We start from the raw sequence: 16,666 nt of genomic DNA on the forward strand, positions 1-16,666 counted from the left end.
TGCATCTCCGACGGAATAGCTTGTGACCCTGTCAGCAAGTGCCACTATTGATGGTGCCAAGCTCAATTTCAATGAGAAGGTCTTGAACTGCATGCCAAGAACCAGGATTCAACCAATAAGCACAATCATACACGATCCTCCAACCATGAAAGTAATTTGGTCAATTATCACTAGGACCAATCTAGTATAGCGCACTGCTTTTCGGGAACGGATGGTCCTTGACGCATCTCCTCGGGCGTAAATAGGCGAAACCATCCGTACTACTCCGGAGTCCGTAGTATGTGCCCGTTCTGTTTAAATGGATTGATAGTTCTCCCATTCTGGACGCATTGGATTTTTTGTTATACCTACGCTCGCTAACATGAAGACCACTCCTTTCTGGGTGTCCATCGCCCTCTCAATTCCGGCTCTAGCAGCCACTGAATCCACACCTTCATCTGCTACAGCCACCACAACAACCGCAGCACCAAGCTGCACAGCATCCCTCATCACCAAACTCTGCGACTACCAGAAACCCGAACCAAACTTTGCCGTCGCTGAAGACACGAACTCATGCTGGGAGTACTGTGACGCCCACCCACCCTGCGACTTTGTCATCTTCGCCGCCGGCAACCCTTACACAGGCAGCGGCACATGCTGGCTATACCCCGGCGAAACCTTCGACGAGAGCAAAGGCAACCCGAATTGCGACTCTCCCAATGCCCATCCCTATCTGTCCGTCTACAGCAAGCCCGTGTGTTCTGGCGGCAGCGCAACCACGACTGGCGCCTGCGCCGCAACCGCAACGCCCTCTGCCATTGCCAAGGTCTGCGGGTACCCGCCGCCGGGTGGTGACTGCTGGGATACTTGTACGGCTAGTTCGGGAGCATCCAACTGCTTGAGTCAGTGTGCGGAGGCCGATGATTGCAGCTATGTCGTCTTTAACCCCCATAATGGCAGTGGCTCGCAGTATGCCACCGGCACCTGCTGGATGTATCCCGCGGGCAAGTTTGATGAGGGGCATGCGAGCACTTGTGATGGTGCTCCGGAGCAGTTCGTGTATAACAATGTGTGTCCTAAGCCACCTAAGCCGTCGACTTCATCGTCCTCCGGTTCATCGTCTACTACGGGAGGCTCTGGTACTGGTACTGGTGCTGGAACTGGAACTGCGACTGGTACTGCGACTGGTACTGGAACTGCAGGATCTGCTCCGGCGTCAACTACTAGCAGCGAGAGCTCTGCAGCTACCGGCCTCTCGGTCGCTGGTTCATTGGTCTTAGGTGCGCTTGTACCAATGTGGCAGGCCCTTGAATGATGTACTTGTATGTATACTTGGTCAGCTAAATCTACTGAAAGCGATTTATTATGAATTTATGGACATCGTATACTTCGCCGGCGCAATTGTAGAGGCTTAGGGCTATGAGTATATTGGCTTAGCACTGTCCATGGTTCGGATCGTTGTTTGGAGACTCGGATGAGGTTCTTTGTAGGCCACCAATCAGAGAACGCTAGTAGTTAAGGTGGTTGCCTAACTCTGGAACAGGTCCCCGGCTAATTGGTCACCTTTGAGTGGTCGGATATCGGCTTTCAAGACAAAAGAAGCAAATTTAGGTGAGTGGGGTCAAGTGAGACATTCGTCTTACTGGCTGATTTTCCAATTTCCACTGCCGACTTAGCGACTAGCTTGGACTTTTCCTCTTCTCATTTTAATCGACCCCAGGCAGTTTTGCCCCTGAGTGTTCTCTACGTTCTTTTTATTCTCGTCTGTCGCTACATTTCGTTTTTGATCCACCTCAAATCTTCCAAGATGAAGTTCCAAGACTTGGCAGCCTTAGGCTTGCTGCTTGTCACCGGTGCAATTGCCAGTGTCCCCACAATCGAAATCAAAGTACGCAATTCAGCTACTTGGCAAGCCTCAAATCTTGGAAGTCACTGACCTTCTCTCTCTAGGGCTCCAAGTTCTTTTATTCCAACAATGGAACCGAATTGTAAGTGTAGATCCCGTTCTTGACAGCATCGCATACTGATTAAAGTTGTTAGCTACATCCGAGGCATAGCCTATCAGGGTATCTACAAATCTCCACCGCTGATCTTCTACAGCAATCTCTGACGATCACACAGATGACTACGATGGCGGTGGTGCCAAGGGCACTGGGCAGACCAGTGCTTCTACCTACAAAGACCCTCTTTTCGATCTGAGCATCTGCAATCGCGATATTCCCTATCTCCAGAAGCTAAACACAAATGTTATCCGCACATACACTGTGGATCCCACCGAGGACCACGACGAATGCATGCAGAAGCTCGCTGATGCCGGCATCTATGTCATTACCGATCTGTCCTCGCCGGATATCTCTATCGAAGCTAATTCCCCCGTTTGGACCGTCGACCAGTACAAGCGGTATACCGATGTCGTCGATGCGTTCCACAAGTACGACAACGTGATTGGCTTCTTCGTTGGCAATGAGGTGGTCAATCAGCCAAACCAGACTGTTGCCGCAGCTTTCGTCAAAGCCGCTGCTCGCGATATCAAGGCCTACATCAAAGACAAGGACTACAGGAGTTCTCTTGCGATCGGTTACGCAACAACTGACCAAGAGGACATTCGCGGCCCGCTATCCGACTACCTTAACTGCGGAGACCAGTCAAGCGCCATCGATTTCTTCGGCTACAATATCTACGAATGGTGCGGCGCCGAGACATTCCAGACATCCGGATATAAAGACCGAACCAACGAGTACAAGAACTACTCGATCCCCATCTTCTTCTCAGAGTACGGCTGCAACACCGTGCGCCCGCGCAAATTCACCGATGTTGAGGCCCTCTACGGCCCTGAGATGAACGATGTCTGGAGTGGCGGAATCGTCTACATGTACTTCGAGACCCAGAACAAGTACGGTCTCGTCTCAGTGGACGGCAAATCCGTATCCACCCTCCCCGACTTCGGCTACTACTCAAAGCAGATCCAAAGCGCGACTCCCACCGGCGTCAACAGCGCCAAGTACTCACCAACAAACACCCCCCGCGCCTGTCCCACCCTGGACGATAAATGGCTCGCAAAGGCCAGCCCTCTCCCGCCGACCCCTGATACCAAGCTCTGCTCTTGCATGGTCGCGGGTCTGTCATGCGTCGTTAGCGATGATGTCGACCCCGATGACTACAGTGATCTCTTCGGCCAGGTCTGTGGATACGGTGCCCACATCTGTGACGGTATCATCCACAACGCTACCACGGGTGCGTATGGTAGCTACAGTGTCTGTGGAAGCAAGGACCAGCTGTCGCAGGCGTTCAACCGTTACTACGAAAGCCAGGATAAGACGGAATCTGCCTGTGACTTTGATGGAGCGGCTAAATTGCAAAAGCCCAAGCGTGTGTCCGGGGATTGTAAGGCTCCTCTGAGCTCGGCTGGCGGTGTGGCCGGAACGGCTACTGGTACGTCTGGAGGCCCTGCTAGCACCTCGACTTCGACGGGAGCTGCTGCCGCCACTGGTGCCCCTGGTCGGTTTGTGAACGGCTTGTCCATGGCGGTTGTTGCTGGAGCTGCAGCAATGGTTGTATAGACAAGAGTCACTCTTGGCTTTTGTGGACATTGTATAAGAGCCTTTTGTGATGTACTTACATGTACTGTGTAGATAGAAGAGCAATGCATGCTGTGTATGTACCTGATAATGCCCTGGCACTCGAGACCTTTCCCTTTATCGATTCCAAGGTGAAGTGCTCACCTCCTGCCGCTTCTTGACCACTGAGTAAAACCCAGCACGCCCCTGACTCTCTTTAGTAGGTACCCGGACTTGATAGAAAATTCTTAAGGCTGTGTACTCGCAAAGATTCCTATGAAGTTTGTATGATTCTTCAACCTGAGAGGCTGTGTCTATACCAATCAAAAGTGAAGCCGATCTGCTCAGGCTCACCAGAAGAAAGCGCGCGAAGAAGTCCACGTTTCTCCAGGTCCTGACAAAATTCCTTTCTCGCAAGGAATTCCACCTCTCCTATGCAGTTTCGATCCACAGAACCACTAGCTCGCCCGGCGAGGACGGTGGTCACTTCGCTACTTTCTATTTGGTCCTCCTTACTCTCCTTCAATTCGGTTCCTTCGGTCAATAGTGTTTTCGTGTGCGCGGCTAATTCTGAAACCGTGGCATACTTATAATACCAACATCTGTCGATGATATTATCAATCGGGGGATAGCCATTCAATTCCGGGAAACTCCATGTTCTGTAGTAACTCCACGACCTTAGGACCATGTTCGTAAGGATCCTCGGTAAGACAGCGATCTCCATAAACTTCAAAGCCGTAGTTTATCAAATAGTATAAGGAACCAAGGGCAAACTATTCCGTTCGGGGGCCTAAAAAGCCGGAAATTCCGCGTTCCCCTTGGTCTGATTCGTTATCATTGAGAAATCGGCCGTACGGAGCCATGCAACTTCGAAATGTGTGCCAATTTTCGCCGTAGACTCAAAATCGGATAGCTTTAGTCGGTTGCGATCAAGTAGAACATTCTCAGGTCGTAAATCACCGTGAGCGAGGTTGAGGGATTCCAAGAAGGCGACGGCTTCAGCAAGATCGTTCACCATTGCTTTCGTAGATGTAGAGGTTCTAGCTTTTTCACTGTAGTAACCACCATCGTTTGATGGTCCAGAGTATGGTTATTTTGTATCCTATAAAAAAGGGACTTGCCTAGGAAGTAAATTAGCAGATAACCTCATCAGGTTTGAACCGAACTGACTGCTAATAGGGGTCGCACCTCTCATGTACTCGAGGAATATCCAACTGCTACAATAGTGAAAACACTGAACAATAGAAGGACAAGGCGGATGCTGCGAGAATGCTTGATATATCTCGAGCTCTTTTTGGAATTGTTCTCTCTCGAATTCCCCGGACTTCGGGACTTTGACCACGATGCGAGGGTGGACTTCGTAAACAAATGAGATGCCTCCGCTCCCGATCCAGTGAACACCGGGAAACTGGCGTTGGAAATCCATGATTGAATGGTTGACGTCGGACGGTTGAGGGTAAAAGGGATAGGAGCAGGAAGACCTAGTTAGAAGTTAGGTTACTACCTAAGTTGACTTCGTAGAGGGGCAGCGACATAATCAATTATGATTGGTTCAATCGAGGCTACTTATTTTTAATGCACGGGACTGAACCTTGGAAATGAAAATGGTGTCCATGGATCTGGAAACGCAACCTCAAGTTGCCTAAGATTATCCCATCAAGGTAGTCCTAAGTCCTGACCACGTTAAGACGATTCTCGAAGGCTTCTTTGAGTAAAGGGGGATGGACAGTGACCAACTTATGGAACGAGGGCAATAAAGGCCGATCTCAACCAAGATATACTTACATTGGGGCCCTGTGCTATCATCAATGGGTCTCGCGGGCCATATCGACTTCTATGATTAGTCGAATGGGGGAATGTTGACCTGGAATGATGGGGTTGGGGGACACTCAATATTCAGTTAATGAACAACAGAATTACCTAGGTTTCTTTGCATTCCTTTAGGTAGGTTGTCATCGTCAAATATATGAAGGGATACCTAGTCATTCGTCAAGGCATTAAGGATCTATGACGGTCAAATTGGATTGAGTTCCTATACGGGGCTGGACATGAAACTATATACCTGCAACCGGCACGATGTACTTGTATGTAAGGTCCAACCTGCTGATGATATTGAGGCTTTTGGAGGAAACAAACCAGATGAAAAAACACCCGGTGTGATCGGAATACTTGTTGGAGAGCATTTTCAACCAGCTGCCTTGCCTCTTTGACTTCTGCAAGTATGTCTCGAAGCAGACGTGTTTTCTCGACCTGGGGATCTTCTATCTCAAAAGACGACGCGTGGGCACGCCTTGGAGGTGGCGGAGAGAGCACGACAGTGGGAGATCCTTGGACTTGGGGACAAGGCTTGCCAAGACGACTGGCCTTCTGCTTCTCGGCAGCCAGCCACGCAATGAGAGGTTCTGCGATCATCCGGTGCCTTGCCACCTGAAGCTTTCCACCTTTCAGGACGAGCCTCCATTTGGGGAGAGCACGACCAAGAACATCGTCCGCCAAGAGGCGATTTCCATGAGAATCGGTGGCCAAAGCAACAGGCCAATAAGGTGCGTTCACCGTCCAAGCAATGGCGCTAGTGATGTAGAACACTCTCGCTTCTGTTTCATGCACTCCTGATTACCGGATCTTATGATACCACGTATCTCGCGCCCGAATTGCTCAGATGCGGTCGAGATGCTCTCTGCCGCTAAGTTGACTGTTTCGTTGCGGGTCCCAAAGACGAGTCGATTCGGCCTTCTCAGCCATCATGTAGTGCTTACGGGTAGGAAAGCACTGTGAGGAACGTCATAAGTAGAGAGTGGTGCTATGACAGACTAGGGGGGTGATAAATGTGTGGATGATTCAACTTACCAAGTGGTTGACGAGGTTGATGAGAGATGACAGTCGGGGAGAGTGCGAGTCAGAACAGTCGTTGTGACTTGTGATTGAGACACAAGACCCGATAGGAGACTGAGAACCGAGAAACCGCTGGCTGGGCAGAGATCGCTTCCCGTTTTGGCGTGTTGTTTCAGCAACATCTGTCCAGCCAGCGGTTTCTCGGTTCTCAGTCTCCTATCGGGTCTTGGGTCTCAACCACAACGACTGTTCTGACTCGCACTCTCCCCGACTGTCATCTCTCATCAACCTCGTCAACCACTTGGTAAGTTGAATCATCCACACATTTATCACCCCCTAGTCTGTCATAGCACCACTCTCTACTTATGACGTTCCTCACAGTGCTTTCCTACCCGTAAGCACTACATGATGGCTGAGAAGGCCGAATCGACTCGTCTTTGGGACCCGCAACGAAACAGTCAACTTAGCGGCAGAGAGCATCCCAACCGGATCAGAACAATTCGGGCGCGAGATACGTGAGATCATAAGATCCGGTAACCAAGACCGCATGAAAGAGAAGCCAGAGGTGTTTTACATCACCAGCGCCATTGCTTGGACGCCCAAAGCACCATATTGGCCTGTCGCCTTAGCCACGGATTCCCATGGAAATCGCTTTTTGGCAGACGATGTTCTTGATCGTGCTCTACCCAAATGGAGACTCATTCTGAAAGGTGAAAAGCTTCGGATGGCAAGACACCCGACGATTGCAGAACCTCTCAGTGCATGGCTGGCTGCCGAGAAGCAGAAGGCCAGTCATCTCGGCAAGCCTTATCCCCAAGTCCAAGGATCTCCCACTGTCGTGCTCTATCCGCCACCTCCAGGGCATGCTCACACGTCGCCTTTTGAAACTGAGGATCCCCAGGTCGTGAAAACACGTCTGCTTCGCCATATACTCTCGACGGCGGATCAGCGGTGGTCATCGGACGTCCTAGGGAGCTAGGGAGCAAAAGAAGTAAGCAATGAGATCACATAACTGGATTGACAGCCTTGTCGGACGAGCGCCTGGTACTTACCATAGAGCCTTCTGCCAATTTCAAGGCAATCTCGAAAGCACTGGGCCTCCATTTGGGGCTGTTTGGGATGCCTATCTTCGAGGCTGCGAACAACTGCAGCTCCGTCCATCGTGGATTGTTGGGCAGCAAGAGCAGCCTGCTCAGTCTCCGTGTTGTCTGCAGTCGTCAGTATCAATCGTCATGGAGATGGTCGGTGAAGATGGAAAGAGATGGCGGCATACCTACAGAGACGAGGGGTCCAGTCTCCCTCGAGGCCGCGAGGCAGCCGAGGGAAGGACGCGCTTGGAGCCCTTAATTTTTAACTCGGACTTCATGAGGCGACTCATCAATAGATTCCGCGCATCAGATCAATCGGAAACCTCGTTGTCGCGGGTATATTGATTGGTCCGAGGATGGAGGTTGATGAGGGATCGATTGAGGAAGAGGAAGATGAAGTGAGAGGAGCCCTTAATATACCAGCCTTGGAACGACTAAGCGCTTGCTATACCGGGAATATGAACGGATCGTTTAGGCGAGCGCATTGGAGGGTTGTGTCACATTCTGCTATCGTGAGGCTGCGTTGCGGCTCACACTTCACGACGGCATCATGCCCTTTGGTCTTCAGATCCTGAACAAGGGCCTACCGAGCTAGGTAGGTGGATAACTCACCCGCTTCCTTTCCTCAATCGGTTGGTCTTCTCTCATTTTTACTCCGGCATATCTACCTACACGACACATGGGATTATAGAGTGTCCTGGGTTGACTGGTGGGTTTGCCAAGCGATTGCACCAACTACAAGAGCCACGGAGCCGTTTTATTGAACCATCAGTTACGGCAAAGGGAAATGTGTCCTGATAGGTCGTGGGGTGCACTTTTCGTACTGACATTCATCTCAAAACCAAAGTAGAAGCTGAAAGTTGGCTCGGCAGAGCACTGAGAGCAGCCGCAGACCGGAGAGGAAGATGAGTCGTTTGATCGATGGTGAATGCATCAAACGAGATTCTACACGCTGCAGGGGCGAATGGCTCGTATAATTACTCCTTAGGTCCTCGACAACTGATTTATATAGACAGTTTGGCCATATTAGTCGCCTGGTGGATGGACGCTTTGAAGTAAGTCATATTGTGCTTTCCGGCGTACTGGCTATAACTACTAGGTGTTGTCAAAACGAAGTACTCGAATTACGACAGTAATTCAAGCCAAATGCAAGCGATATGCAAATGACGAACGAAACCAAAACCTGTCACACCAACCTGTTTCCCATCCATCTGGCTTAATTTGCGATCAATCACTGTTTAAACAAAGCATTCGCATTCAGCATACTTGAATGTCTTTCCGGACACTTTGGCCGCCTCTTCGTTATCAACAGGAAAAATTGTATAGTGGGATTCGTTGTCGTCTGATTCCGCGGCTCATTCTTCGTTCTGCAAGATTGTGAGCATATTACCGATCTGCTAGCCCGACTCCTCGTCTATCAAGGCTGGATATTCGCCCTGTAGTCCAGTCCCACACAACTGCCCCTGCAAAGGAAGTCTGGCAGCGTTGGCTGGCCCGGCAGGGCAATTAGACGTGTTTCTCTGGTTCATCACTCCCGAGGTTGAACCCGGACAACACGAGGAAACAGAAAACCCCCCAAAAAACGAGGCAATGGCATCATACGTTGGATTTCTGTTCTATTCCTTTTTGTTTCGGTTCGCGCGTTCATTTGCGAGAAGAGAAAACCAGAATGGCGAAAAAAACCAACTGCTGGATGAGTGCTTGAGGATGTGTCATGGCACAGCTGTCAAGAGTTCTAAGGATCTCAGCCTTCCGGAAAGGCCTTCAAGCCTCAATCCGTAACCGCCTCACTCAGCAGCTGAATCTACCGCGAACATACCCAAAATTCCTCAAGATAGTCCAGCAACTCACGGGCTATTCCTTCGCTAACCATTCGAACGCATCAACATCTTCGAATGGTCACGATACCGATCGGATGGAAATCGGAGCGATACAAGCAATGCTAGTCGCCGCCGAGGCCAGCGATAGCGAAGGCGACTTCGATGCCACAATCCGAGGGACCAGATCATTTCTTTTAGGGGGGTGATGTCACGAGTTAGTGACATAGGTTTACAACTCAGATGAGAAGAGTCCACAGGGCGGATCTCAGGGATGTGTTCGGATAACTCTGATGACGTGGCATGATTACATCAGCCCATCATCTTTCACTTGTCTTCATCCTTCTGTTCCTCTTCCACCTTTGATAACCTGGCCAATTCTGGCCTCTGGCTTCGTAAAGGAGACGTTCAAACTTGGCAATGTAAGCAGCGAGGGACTCGATATTCTTTCTCTTGTAGATAGACGCCGAGACGGATCATATTGTGAATAAGATGTTGTTTGACTAACTATGTGTCAGGTATAGAGAGAGGGTTCTCATTTTGGCGCTTCTGGTGTTTGTGCTCCACCCTAGTCGGATCAATTCTCCTCCGAGGGCTGTCAACAAACCCCTGAATTCCTTCATGTCTAGATAGCCAGTCATTTTCACTCATTTTCTTGCACTGGATATTCGCATTCATATCCACCCTCACCTTGACAGCTTGTATCTCCGCTGTCCTCCGTATCTGTACACAGCCTTACGTATCGCTGCCATTCATGCTTTCATTGCCTCATTTCTAGGCTGTTAGTATGTAACACACTACTTTACGCAGTCACTTCATAAAGTGTGGGCATGCAGATATGACTGGTTCTTTTGACAATTGTACACATCATCTTTATGCGCATATCCGCGCCGGTCATATCAAGTAGACAAACCACTGCCGGCAGCAGTGCTTTTGATATAGGGCCGGCTATGACCTGCCGTACGCTGTACGCTGTACGCTAGTGATAACTGTGATCTGTCTTCTATCTACAACGAAATTTCTTGATACTCGCACCTCATACCACATCGACCAAAAGAGCAAGCGCAAGATGAGCAACGACTCAGTCCACTATCTTTCGCAGCTACCTGCAGAGCTACGCCGTATGATCTGGATGCACTGCCTACCGTATCATATAGCAGAGGCCATAACTCCACACATCTGCTAGAGCCGGCGCATGACACTCCAAAATGCTCAGAAGCCAGCTATCGCATACATCAACCGCGAGTCTCGGCAAAACTATAGCAAAGACGCCAATTAGAGGCGGCTGACGATAGAGCCATAGGATCGCTATGGCATTCATAACTCGCTTTCTCTTAATCTAACCACACTGGTTCTATACAACTCCAGGCATGAATCCACATGACTCACCATAACCCCAAAGGTCAGGCGTTCCAACGAAGAGAACCATTCCCGGTGACCTTTCCCGTGCCTGTGCCTGTGAATTTCACCGTCGCGTTCCCACTCACCGTTGCAGAACCACCCCCGTTGACATAGACATCGGCATTCCCACTTGCCCAGACCGTGCTATCGCCGTAAACGACGACATCGCTATTGCCGGAGGCGACCACCTGGCCGCTGCCGTGGATGGTCGCCTCCGCGTTACCACTTATCTCCACATAGCCACCGCTAACCACGGCAGAGTCGTTCCCGCCGATATACACCTTTTGCCGAGGTTTCTCTTTCTTAGGACGAGCCTCCTTCTCCTTTTTATCCTTCTTCGTGGGCTCTTTAGGCTTTTTCTCTCTCTTTTCCTTCTCATGTTTTCTCGTGGGCTCTTGGTGCACCGTAGGGTGCTGCTTCACAACAGCAACTACCGGGTAAAGCAGCGCCAAGGTCTCCTTGTCGATGGCAGAGAGCACAATATTCTCAGGAACCTCCCTCACCGCACTTTGCGTGTCTCCCCTCGCAATAGGGTAGTGCATGATCGAATATGGATCGTACGCCCTGTCCCACTTGGCATTGACGGCACTATGCGTATCATCGTTGTAGTTGTAGCGCACAGTGTCCAATCCCCATTGATTCCTGCGCATAAGACGATCGTAGTTCCAGTTGGCCTTGCAGTGCGGGTGTTTATGCTCGTGTACCAGGCCTAATGCATGTCCGAATTCATGGAGGACGTCGGCTTGCACCTTGTTCCGAGCTGCATCCTGCGTCGGATACCTGGGGTACATGTTGAGCCACATGGTGGGCTGGCCTGGGTAAGACTCGGCTTGACGTCCGATGTAGGCTTTGGAACAGTCTGAGAATAAAATCCGGATGTCGGAAGAGCTCATGTCTCGTCCGGGTAGAAATTTGAAGCGGAGGCGCATGGGGATGGAATGGTAATACTTTTTGATCAAGGATTTGACTGTATTCTGTTCGTATTCACCACCGTTTAGGAAACACACGTTGAGAACATGTTTGTTGGCTGGCCAGAGCCCGGCTGGTGGTCCCGCGCCCATTTCTCAGCGGTTGAAGGATTATTGGTCCCGTTCACGAGAAGCAGCTCCTGTTAGAAAGGCAAGCTGGTTGACAGGCAAGCTATATTCCAACTGTCAGTGGAAGAAGGTATTGAGCAGAGTAATCGGAGGGAACACGAGGATAACATATAAAGCCTCCTGTTTCCTCACTGGAAGGTCGAGGCGGTGCTTTTTACCCTTTGAGCCGCGTGGGCTATGCACATCAAATCTGGCTTACTATCGAAGCCGCCTGAGCCGCTTGAATCGTGCCTCAGAAAAGAAACAAATTACCTCGCTTGATGCGGGCACTTTTCTCTTTGTCGGAGCCCTGTCCACTGAATGGCCAATCATTGCAGCCAAGAACGCCATTATTGAGTCAGCTTTTAGCGTACATCTAACCGGATGCCTACCTATGATACGAGGTCATTTCTGTGGGGAAGTCGGGCGTTGGCTTATGCAGGCTGAACTCTGAAGGCTATGTATGTCTCTGTACTAGTGTCTTGTTCTACACCCGATGCATAGGTACCGGGGAGTAAAACAACGGTATATTCAGAAAGGAGATTCTTCTATTATTGATCCTATGAGAGCAGAGAATATATGCTGTATCGTTTTCAGGTTGCCCAGAGTCGGTGGCAGGCGGATGGATAGACCTGGAGTGGCAACGGGGTGTATCTCGAAGGTCTACGACTCAGTGATTGTCTTTTCGCTTTTCACTCTGTTGAGGTTCTTCTGTAGGAGAAGCCGGAGCTGCATTTTTCCCCGGCCTCTGGAGGGCTATCAGCGCAAATCCAAAGAGCGCAAATGCCATCGCCCCCCACCAGGTGTCGCGCAGAGCCAGTTCGTACAGACCTAAGATCTGACTTTTAGGTGCTCCGTCGAACGACTGGATGAACTCATTGCTGGCTCGAATGTATGCACCTCCCCCTCCTAAGGAGGAGCGCACATTCTGTGGGACCATGTCTAAGTTTTTGTTCACGCTCTGGTCAAAGATGATGGAAGGAATGGTCATGCCCCAAACTAGGGCAAAGCTGCGCAAGAAGTTGAAAAGGGCTGTAACCGCCGTCATGTCTTCCTCGTCAAACTGGCCCTGGACCATGGGCAGTAGAGTGGCAAGCAGCAGCCCGTTGCCTCCGGCGACTATTATCTGCAGCACAACGTGTACGACAGTCGGTGAGGTGGCGGTCAGAATAGTGAAGCAACCCAGACCAACTGACATCATTGCAAAGGCGATTAAATTAATCAACACGGTCCACGAGCGAGGGAGCTTTGACATAGCCACCCCGCCCACAATTGAAAAGACAACCATGGCCACGATCGTCGGCATGAGGTCGAATCCGGCCTGTTGTGGAGAAACTCCCAACACCGCCTGGAAATACACAGTTAGGAAGTAGTTCACCCACATAATAAGCATGCTCTGGATGAAGCTTTGAATTTGCAGGGAGATCGCAGAAACGTTGCGCAGCAATCGTAACGGGATCAAGGGACAAGGACAGAAATGTTCATAGACGGCGAACGCGACTAGACCACAACCTCCAAGTACCAGGGGGGCAATGATTCGTCCCGAATCCCAGGCATACATCGTTCCCCCCATGGTCAGGGGGAGGAGAATGGCGACGCTGGAGGCTGGAAGTAGGAAGTTTCCCACCCAGTCAAATCTCTTGGCGGTGGCTCGCAGCGACTGGGCGGCAACCCTCTGTTCGGCAGTCCGACTAGTCAGCACCGGGAAAAGGCAAACAAGCGAGGCGCCGGCGAGTGGGAGGTTGAGGTAAAAGATCCAGCGCCAGGTGCTATGATCGGTGATGACACCGCCGATTATTGGCCCAAAAACCAACCCAAGACAGGATGTGGCCATCACCATCCCCAATATCTGTGGTCTCTGTTGCAGCGGTAACTGGTCGCTGATGATGAGTTCGGCCATAAGCGGGATGGCTCCACCGCCGATGCCTTGGATGAGCCGTCCGCTCAAAATCAGACCAAGGGAATTGGCGGCGCCGGCCATCGCACTGCCAACAGCAAATACCACAATACTTCCTAGCATGATGGGCTTGCGGCCGAGCACCTCGGCCAGCCAGCCCACCAACGGTTGGAAGATGGCGGACGCTAAGGTATAACAATTTGTTACCCAAACGTATTTAGTGGTGTTCAGCTCCCGGGCTATGGTCGGCAGAGCGGTTACGACGATTGAACCCTCCATGGTCACTGCGAATCCGCTGAGACACAGGGTGCAGAACAGTACCCAATATTTCCATCCCAGCGGTGGAGTCGTAGGTTTTTCATCCTTGGTTGATGAAGGCTGGTTTTCTTCGTCTGGTGGTTTGCTCTCTGGCTCGGGCTTGAAGTCCGGTTGCTCGGACATGATCAAGTGAAGCAAAGCGACAACGAATGGTAGGATGCTAGGGTGAAGTGAAGCAGAAGGAAATGTAGGAAGTAACCGGAATAGAATAGCAGGCTGAATTTCAGCTCAGTCAGGTGTCCAGAGTTGGTCTTTGTTTCTCAAGGACGAAGAAAAGATCTTGACAAATGATGTAGCTCCCTGTCCACGGGCACGATCAACGAAACGACAGGGATCGGTAACCGATCCCTGCAGCTGCATCCTTAAGAGTACCCCTAGCTGTCTTGGAGTCTCAAAACACATTAAATATTACTGCTTGAAATGCGAACCAAAACGGACTCTAATACCTTCCATGTGTTAAACATCGTAGATCGGTGATGGGGAGGACACAGTACTAAGGTTGGTGGGTAACTTTGGTGTGATCCACGGATGTTCACTCTAGGTGGACCGTGGACCCGTTCCGGATCCATCCGAGGTATTTCGTGTTAGCGGCAAAGCTTAAGCACTAAAACGGAGAGGAAAAGCCAAGAAGTGGCAGGGGAAATCAAGTACGTAGGGTACGTGGCATGTGCTGTCAATCGCAAGTACAGTAAATGTAAGCTGACACAAGACGCTAGATACTGTAGCATCCCAGGTTCCGTCGTTCCGCTTCCGCTAACCATGGCAAAAATGCCTTCATGTAGGTGACAGGGAAAATGCTATTGGTCGCCAGCTGGGTGGGCTGAGTCTGTGAGTTATCGCATCCCCAGAAGCATACTATGCAGTAATAGACTCTGTATGGTTCCAACGCTTTGCTTCAGGTAGAATTCCAGGAAGTGACATGAACTGAACCTTGGAAAATGGGAGTTGTTCGTGCGGGAGTCGGGTCGGGCCGAGGATCGGGCCGATGCCGAGGGTGATTTACCCTGTTGACTATCTTGAATCTTGATTGTCTTTTGCACACCCATATTCTCACTCCAGGTCGATCCCTGTACGGGTTTCTTCGAGATTTCAGTTCCATAAAATCCCATAAGAATGATCATGGTTGGAATCAAGTAACGCCTCGGGGCAGACGCCGCCACGCCCAGAGTGGGCTCTCACTCGACGTTTCACATGGCCCTCCAGGGTGCGCTTAGACGTCGAGTAAGACCGATGATAACCTACTCATAACTCAAAGTACCCAGGTATTGCACTGCCCAAATCAGCCTCGTGCGGCGAAGCTAATCATCAAGCCTCGTTTACACCACTGCCTCATTCTGGTCGCCTCATGTTTGATGCGGGGTTGGAGATGAGACTCAGCTGTAGAAGAAAAGAATGGAACCTAGGAGAACATAAATAGAATCGTAGGTTTCTCCTACGAGAATTGTGTTGACAAATTACAATCTCACATCAACCCCATAGTTCAAAGAGATTTTGTTGAAACCCATTATGAGCCGAGAACAGATCATCCCAAGCCACGATCCACGCACGGATGCCCTCAACTTCGTGACCAACCAGGGCCGGTATACCCTCAGGGTAGAACAATTCATCGAAGCCGGCAGACCAGACGGTACCGAGACTCATGGCGCCCCTGCAACGCGCTATATCACGTCCAATGTACGGATTTCCATGCTTATGTGTGAGATTATATTCGCGTTCTGATCGCTCGTTTAGGGACAAGTAATAGACGCGCCTGCGATCAAGGGCATTTCGGGTCACGTTATCGGCTCGGGGCAAACGTTTACTATTCGTGATGACTATGACTTTGCCAACGCCGCTAATGGGAAGGGGTACCATGTGAATGCACAGCTGGGCAAGACGACGGTGGCCTTTACCTCGGGCGTGAATAGTCCCCAGGCATATTATGATCGGACGAATATGACTGGGGAGAGGTTGTATTATGATGGGATGCAGGCTGCTGCCTCATGGTATACGCAGGGTCATTCAGGCTGAATCCTAGGTTCGCACGGGAAATTGTTAGGTAGGTAGTAGTGTATATGCTCAATATATGACAACTGCCAACTGGCCAGCTCTTATAACGGCGAACTGGAATTGATACAAAAAAACCAAGTATCAAAACATCATCTGAGTCACGAGCAATCAAACATGTAAACGGCGGACCTGTGAATTACTGCATGCGGTTAGTTTTGCCTTTTTGGGTTTAGCGCCCCAATACGCCGTCACGTAACCTCCCTTCAATGCCAGCAACATAAAAGACCCGTCTTCGCTGCTCCTCCTCCCCCTCTCTCACTTTTTCATTCTTCCTACCTCTCTATCTTGCACTCATCGCCGCCCCCTTTCTTTTACTCTGGCCCCCACCGACTACTGCACATTTGCTTTCAGCCCGACGCACTGCCCCTTTCATTTTTCCCGGAGATGCCGCTTGATCCGACTTCCAGCTTGCAATGCCTGTCACCCAGAAGCGTAACTACTGGGATGATACAGCATCCTGTTCTTTCGTGTCGATGATCCTACTCCTTCCCTAGGGCAGTGACTGAGCACCATGCTACGAAGATATCTGGGTCTTCCTCTGCCAGTGGGCCTTTTCGTCTCTGATTCCGCGGGCCACCCTTCAAAGCTGCAAAGTGCCAGTATACCTTCGACGCTGCATATCCCTCTCCCGCCGCCCACCTGAGGTTGCATT

The 16,666-nt window shown here is 50.6% G+C and overlaps 6 protein-coding genes across 6 annotated transcripts; 3 read left to right on the top strand and 3 right to left on the bottom strand.

Moving 5' to 3' along the window:
- Window positions 1–361: 361 nt before the first annotated feature.
- On the top strand, window positions 362–1,294 carry N7515_004982 (uncharacterized protein; the record flags this gene model as incomplete). Its single annotated transcript, XM_056665726.1, has 1 exon — window positions 362–1,294. One exon carries the CDS (start codon window positions 362–364, stop codon window positions 1,292–1,294), a length of 933 nt encoding a protein of 310 aa, XP_056522676.1.
- Window positions 1,295–1,786: 492 nt separating this feature from the next.
- On the top strand, window positions 1,787–3,539 carry N7515_004983 (glycoside hydrolase family 72 protein; the record flags this gene model as incomplete). The annotated part of the gene is made up of 4 exons (XM_056665727.1): window positions 1,787–1,867; window positions 1,930–1,967; window positions 2,020–2,045; window positions 2,101–3,539. The coding sequence occupies 4 exons, from the start codon at window positions 1,787–1,789 to the stop codon at window positions 3,537–3,539; spliced, it is 1,584 nt and encodes a 527-aa protein (XP_056522677.1).
- Window positions 3,540–4,326: 787 nt separating this feature from the next.
- On the bottom strand, window positions 4,327–4,554 carry N7515_004984 (uncharacterized protein; the record flags this gene model as incomplete). Its single annotated transcript, XM_056665728.1, has 1 exon — window positions 4,327–4,554. The coding sequence occupies one exon, from the start codon at window positions 4,552–4,554 to the stop codon at window positions 4,327–4,329; it is 228 nt and encodes a 75-aa protein (XP_056522678.1).
- Window positions 4,555–10,676: 6,122 nt separating this feature from the next.
- On the bottom strand, window positions 10,677–11,735 carry N7515_004985 (uncharacterized protein; the record flags this gene model as incomplete). The annotated part of the gene is made up of 1 exon (XM_056665729.1): window positions 10,677–11,735. The coding sequence occupies one exon, from the start codon at window positions 11,733–11,735 to the stop codon at window positions 10,677–10,679; it is 1,059 nt and encodes a 352-aa protein (XP_056522679.1).
- A 685-nt stretch (window positions 11,736–12,420) lies between these two features.
- On the bottom strand, window positions 12,421–14,088 carry N7515_004986 (Major facilitator superfamily domain general substrate transporter; the record flags this gene model as incomplete). Its single annotated transcript, XM_056665730.1, has 1 exon — window positions 12,421–14,088. One exon carries the CDS (start codon window positions 14,086–14,088, stop codon window positions 12,421–12,423), a length of 1,668 nt encoding a protein of 555 aa, XP_056522680.1.
- Window positions 14,089–15,471: 1,383 nt separating this feature from the next.
- N7515_004987 (uncharacterized protein) lies at window positions 15,472–15,975 on the top strand (the record flags this gene model as incomplete). Its single annotated transcript, XM_056665731.1, has 2 exons — window positions 15,472–15,639; window positions 15,697–15,975. The coding sequence occupies 2 exons, from the start codon at window positions 15,472–15,474 to the stop codon at window positions 15,973–15,975; spliced, it is 447 nt and encodes a 148-aa protein (XP_056522681.1).
- Window positions 15,976–16,666: the final 691 nt, after the last annotated feature.

Source organism: Penicillium bovifimosum (assembly GCF_028826915.1).
Source record: "Penicillium bovifimosum strain IBT 22155 chromosome Unknown utg000004l_segment0_segment0, whole genome shotgun sequence".
Taxonomy (NCBI): domain Eukaryota; kingdom Fungi; phylum Ascomycota; class Eurotiomycetes; order Eurotiales; family Aspergillaceae; genus Penicillium; species Penicillium bovifimosum.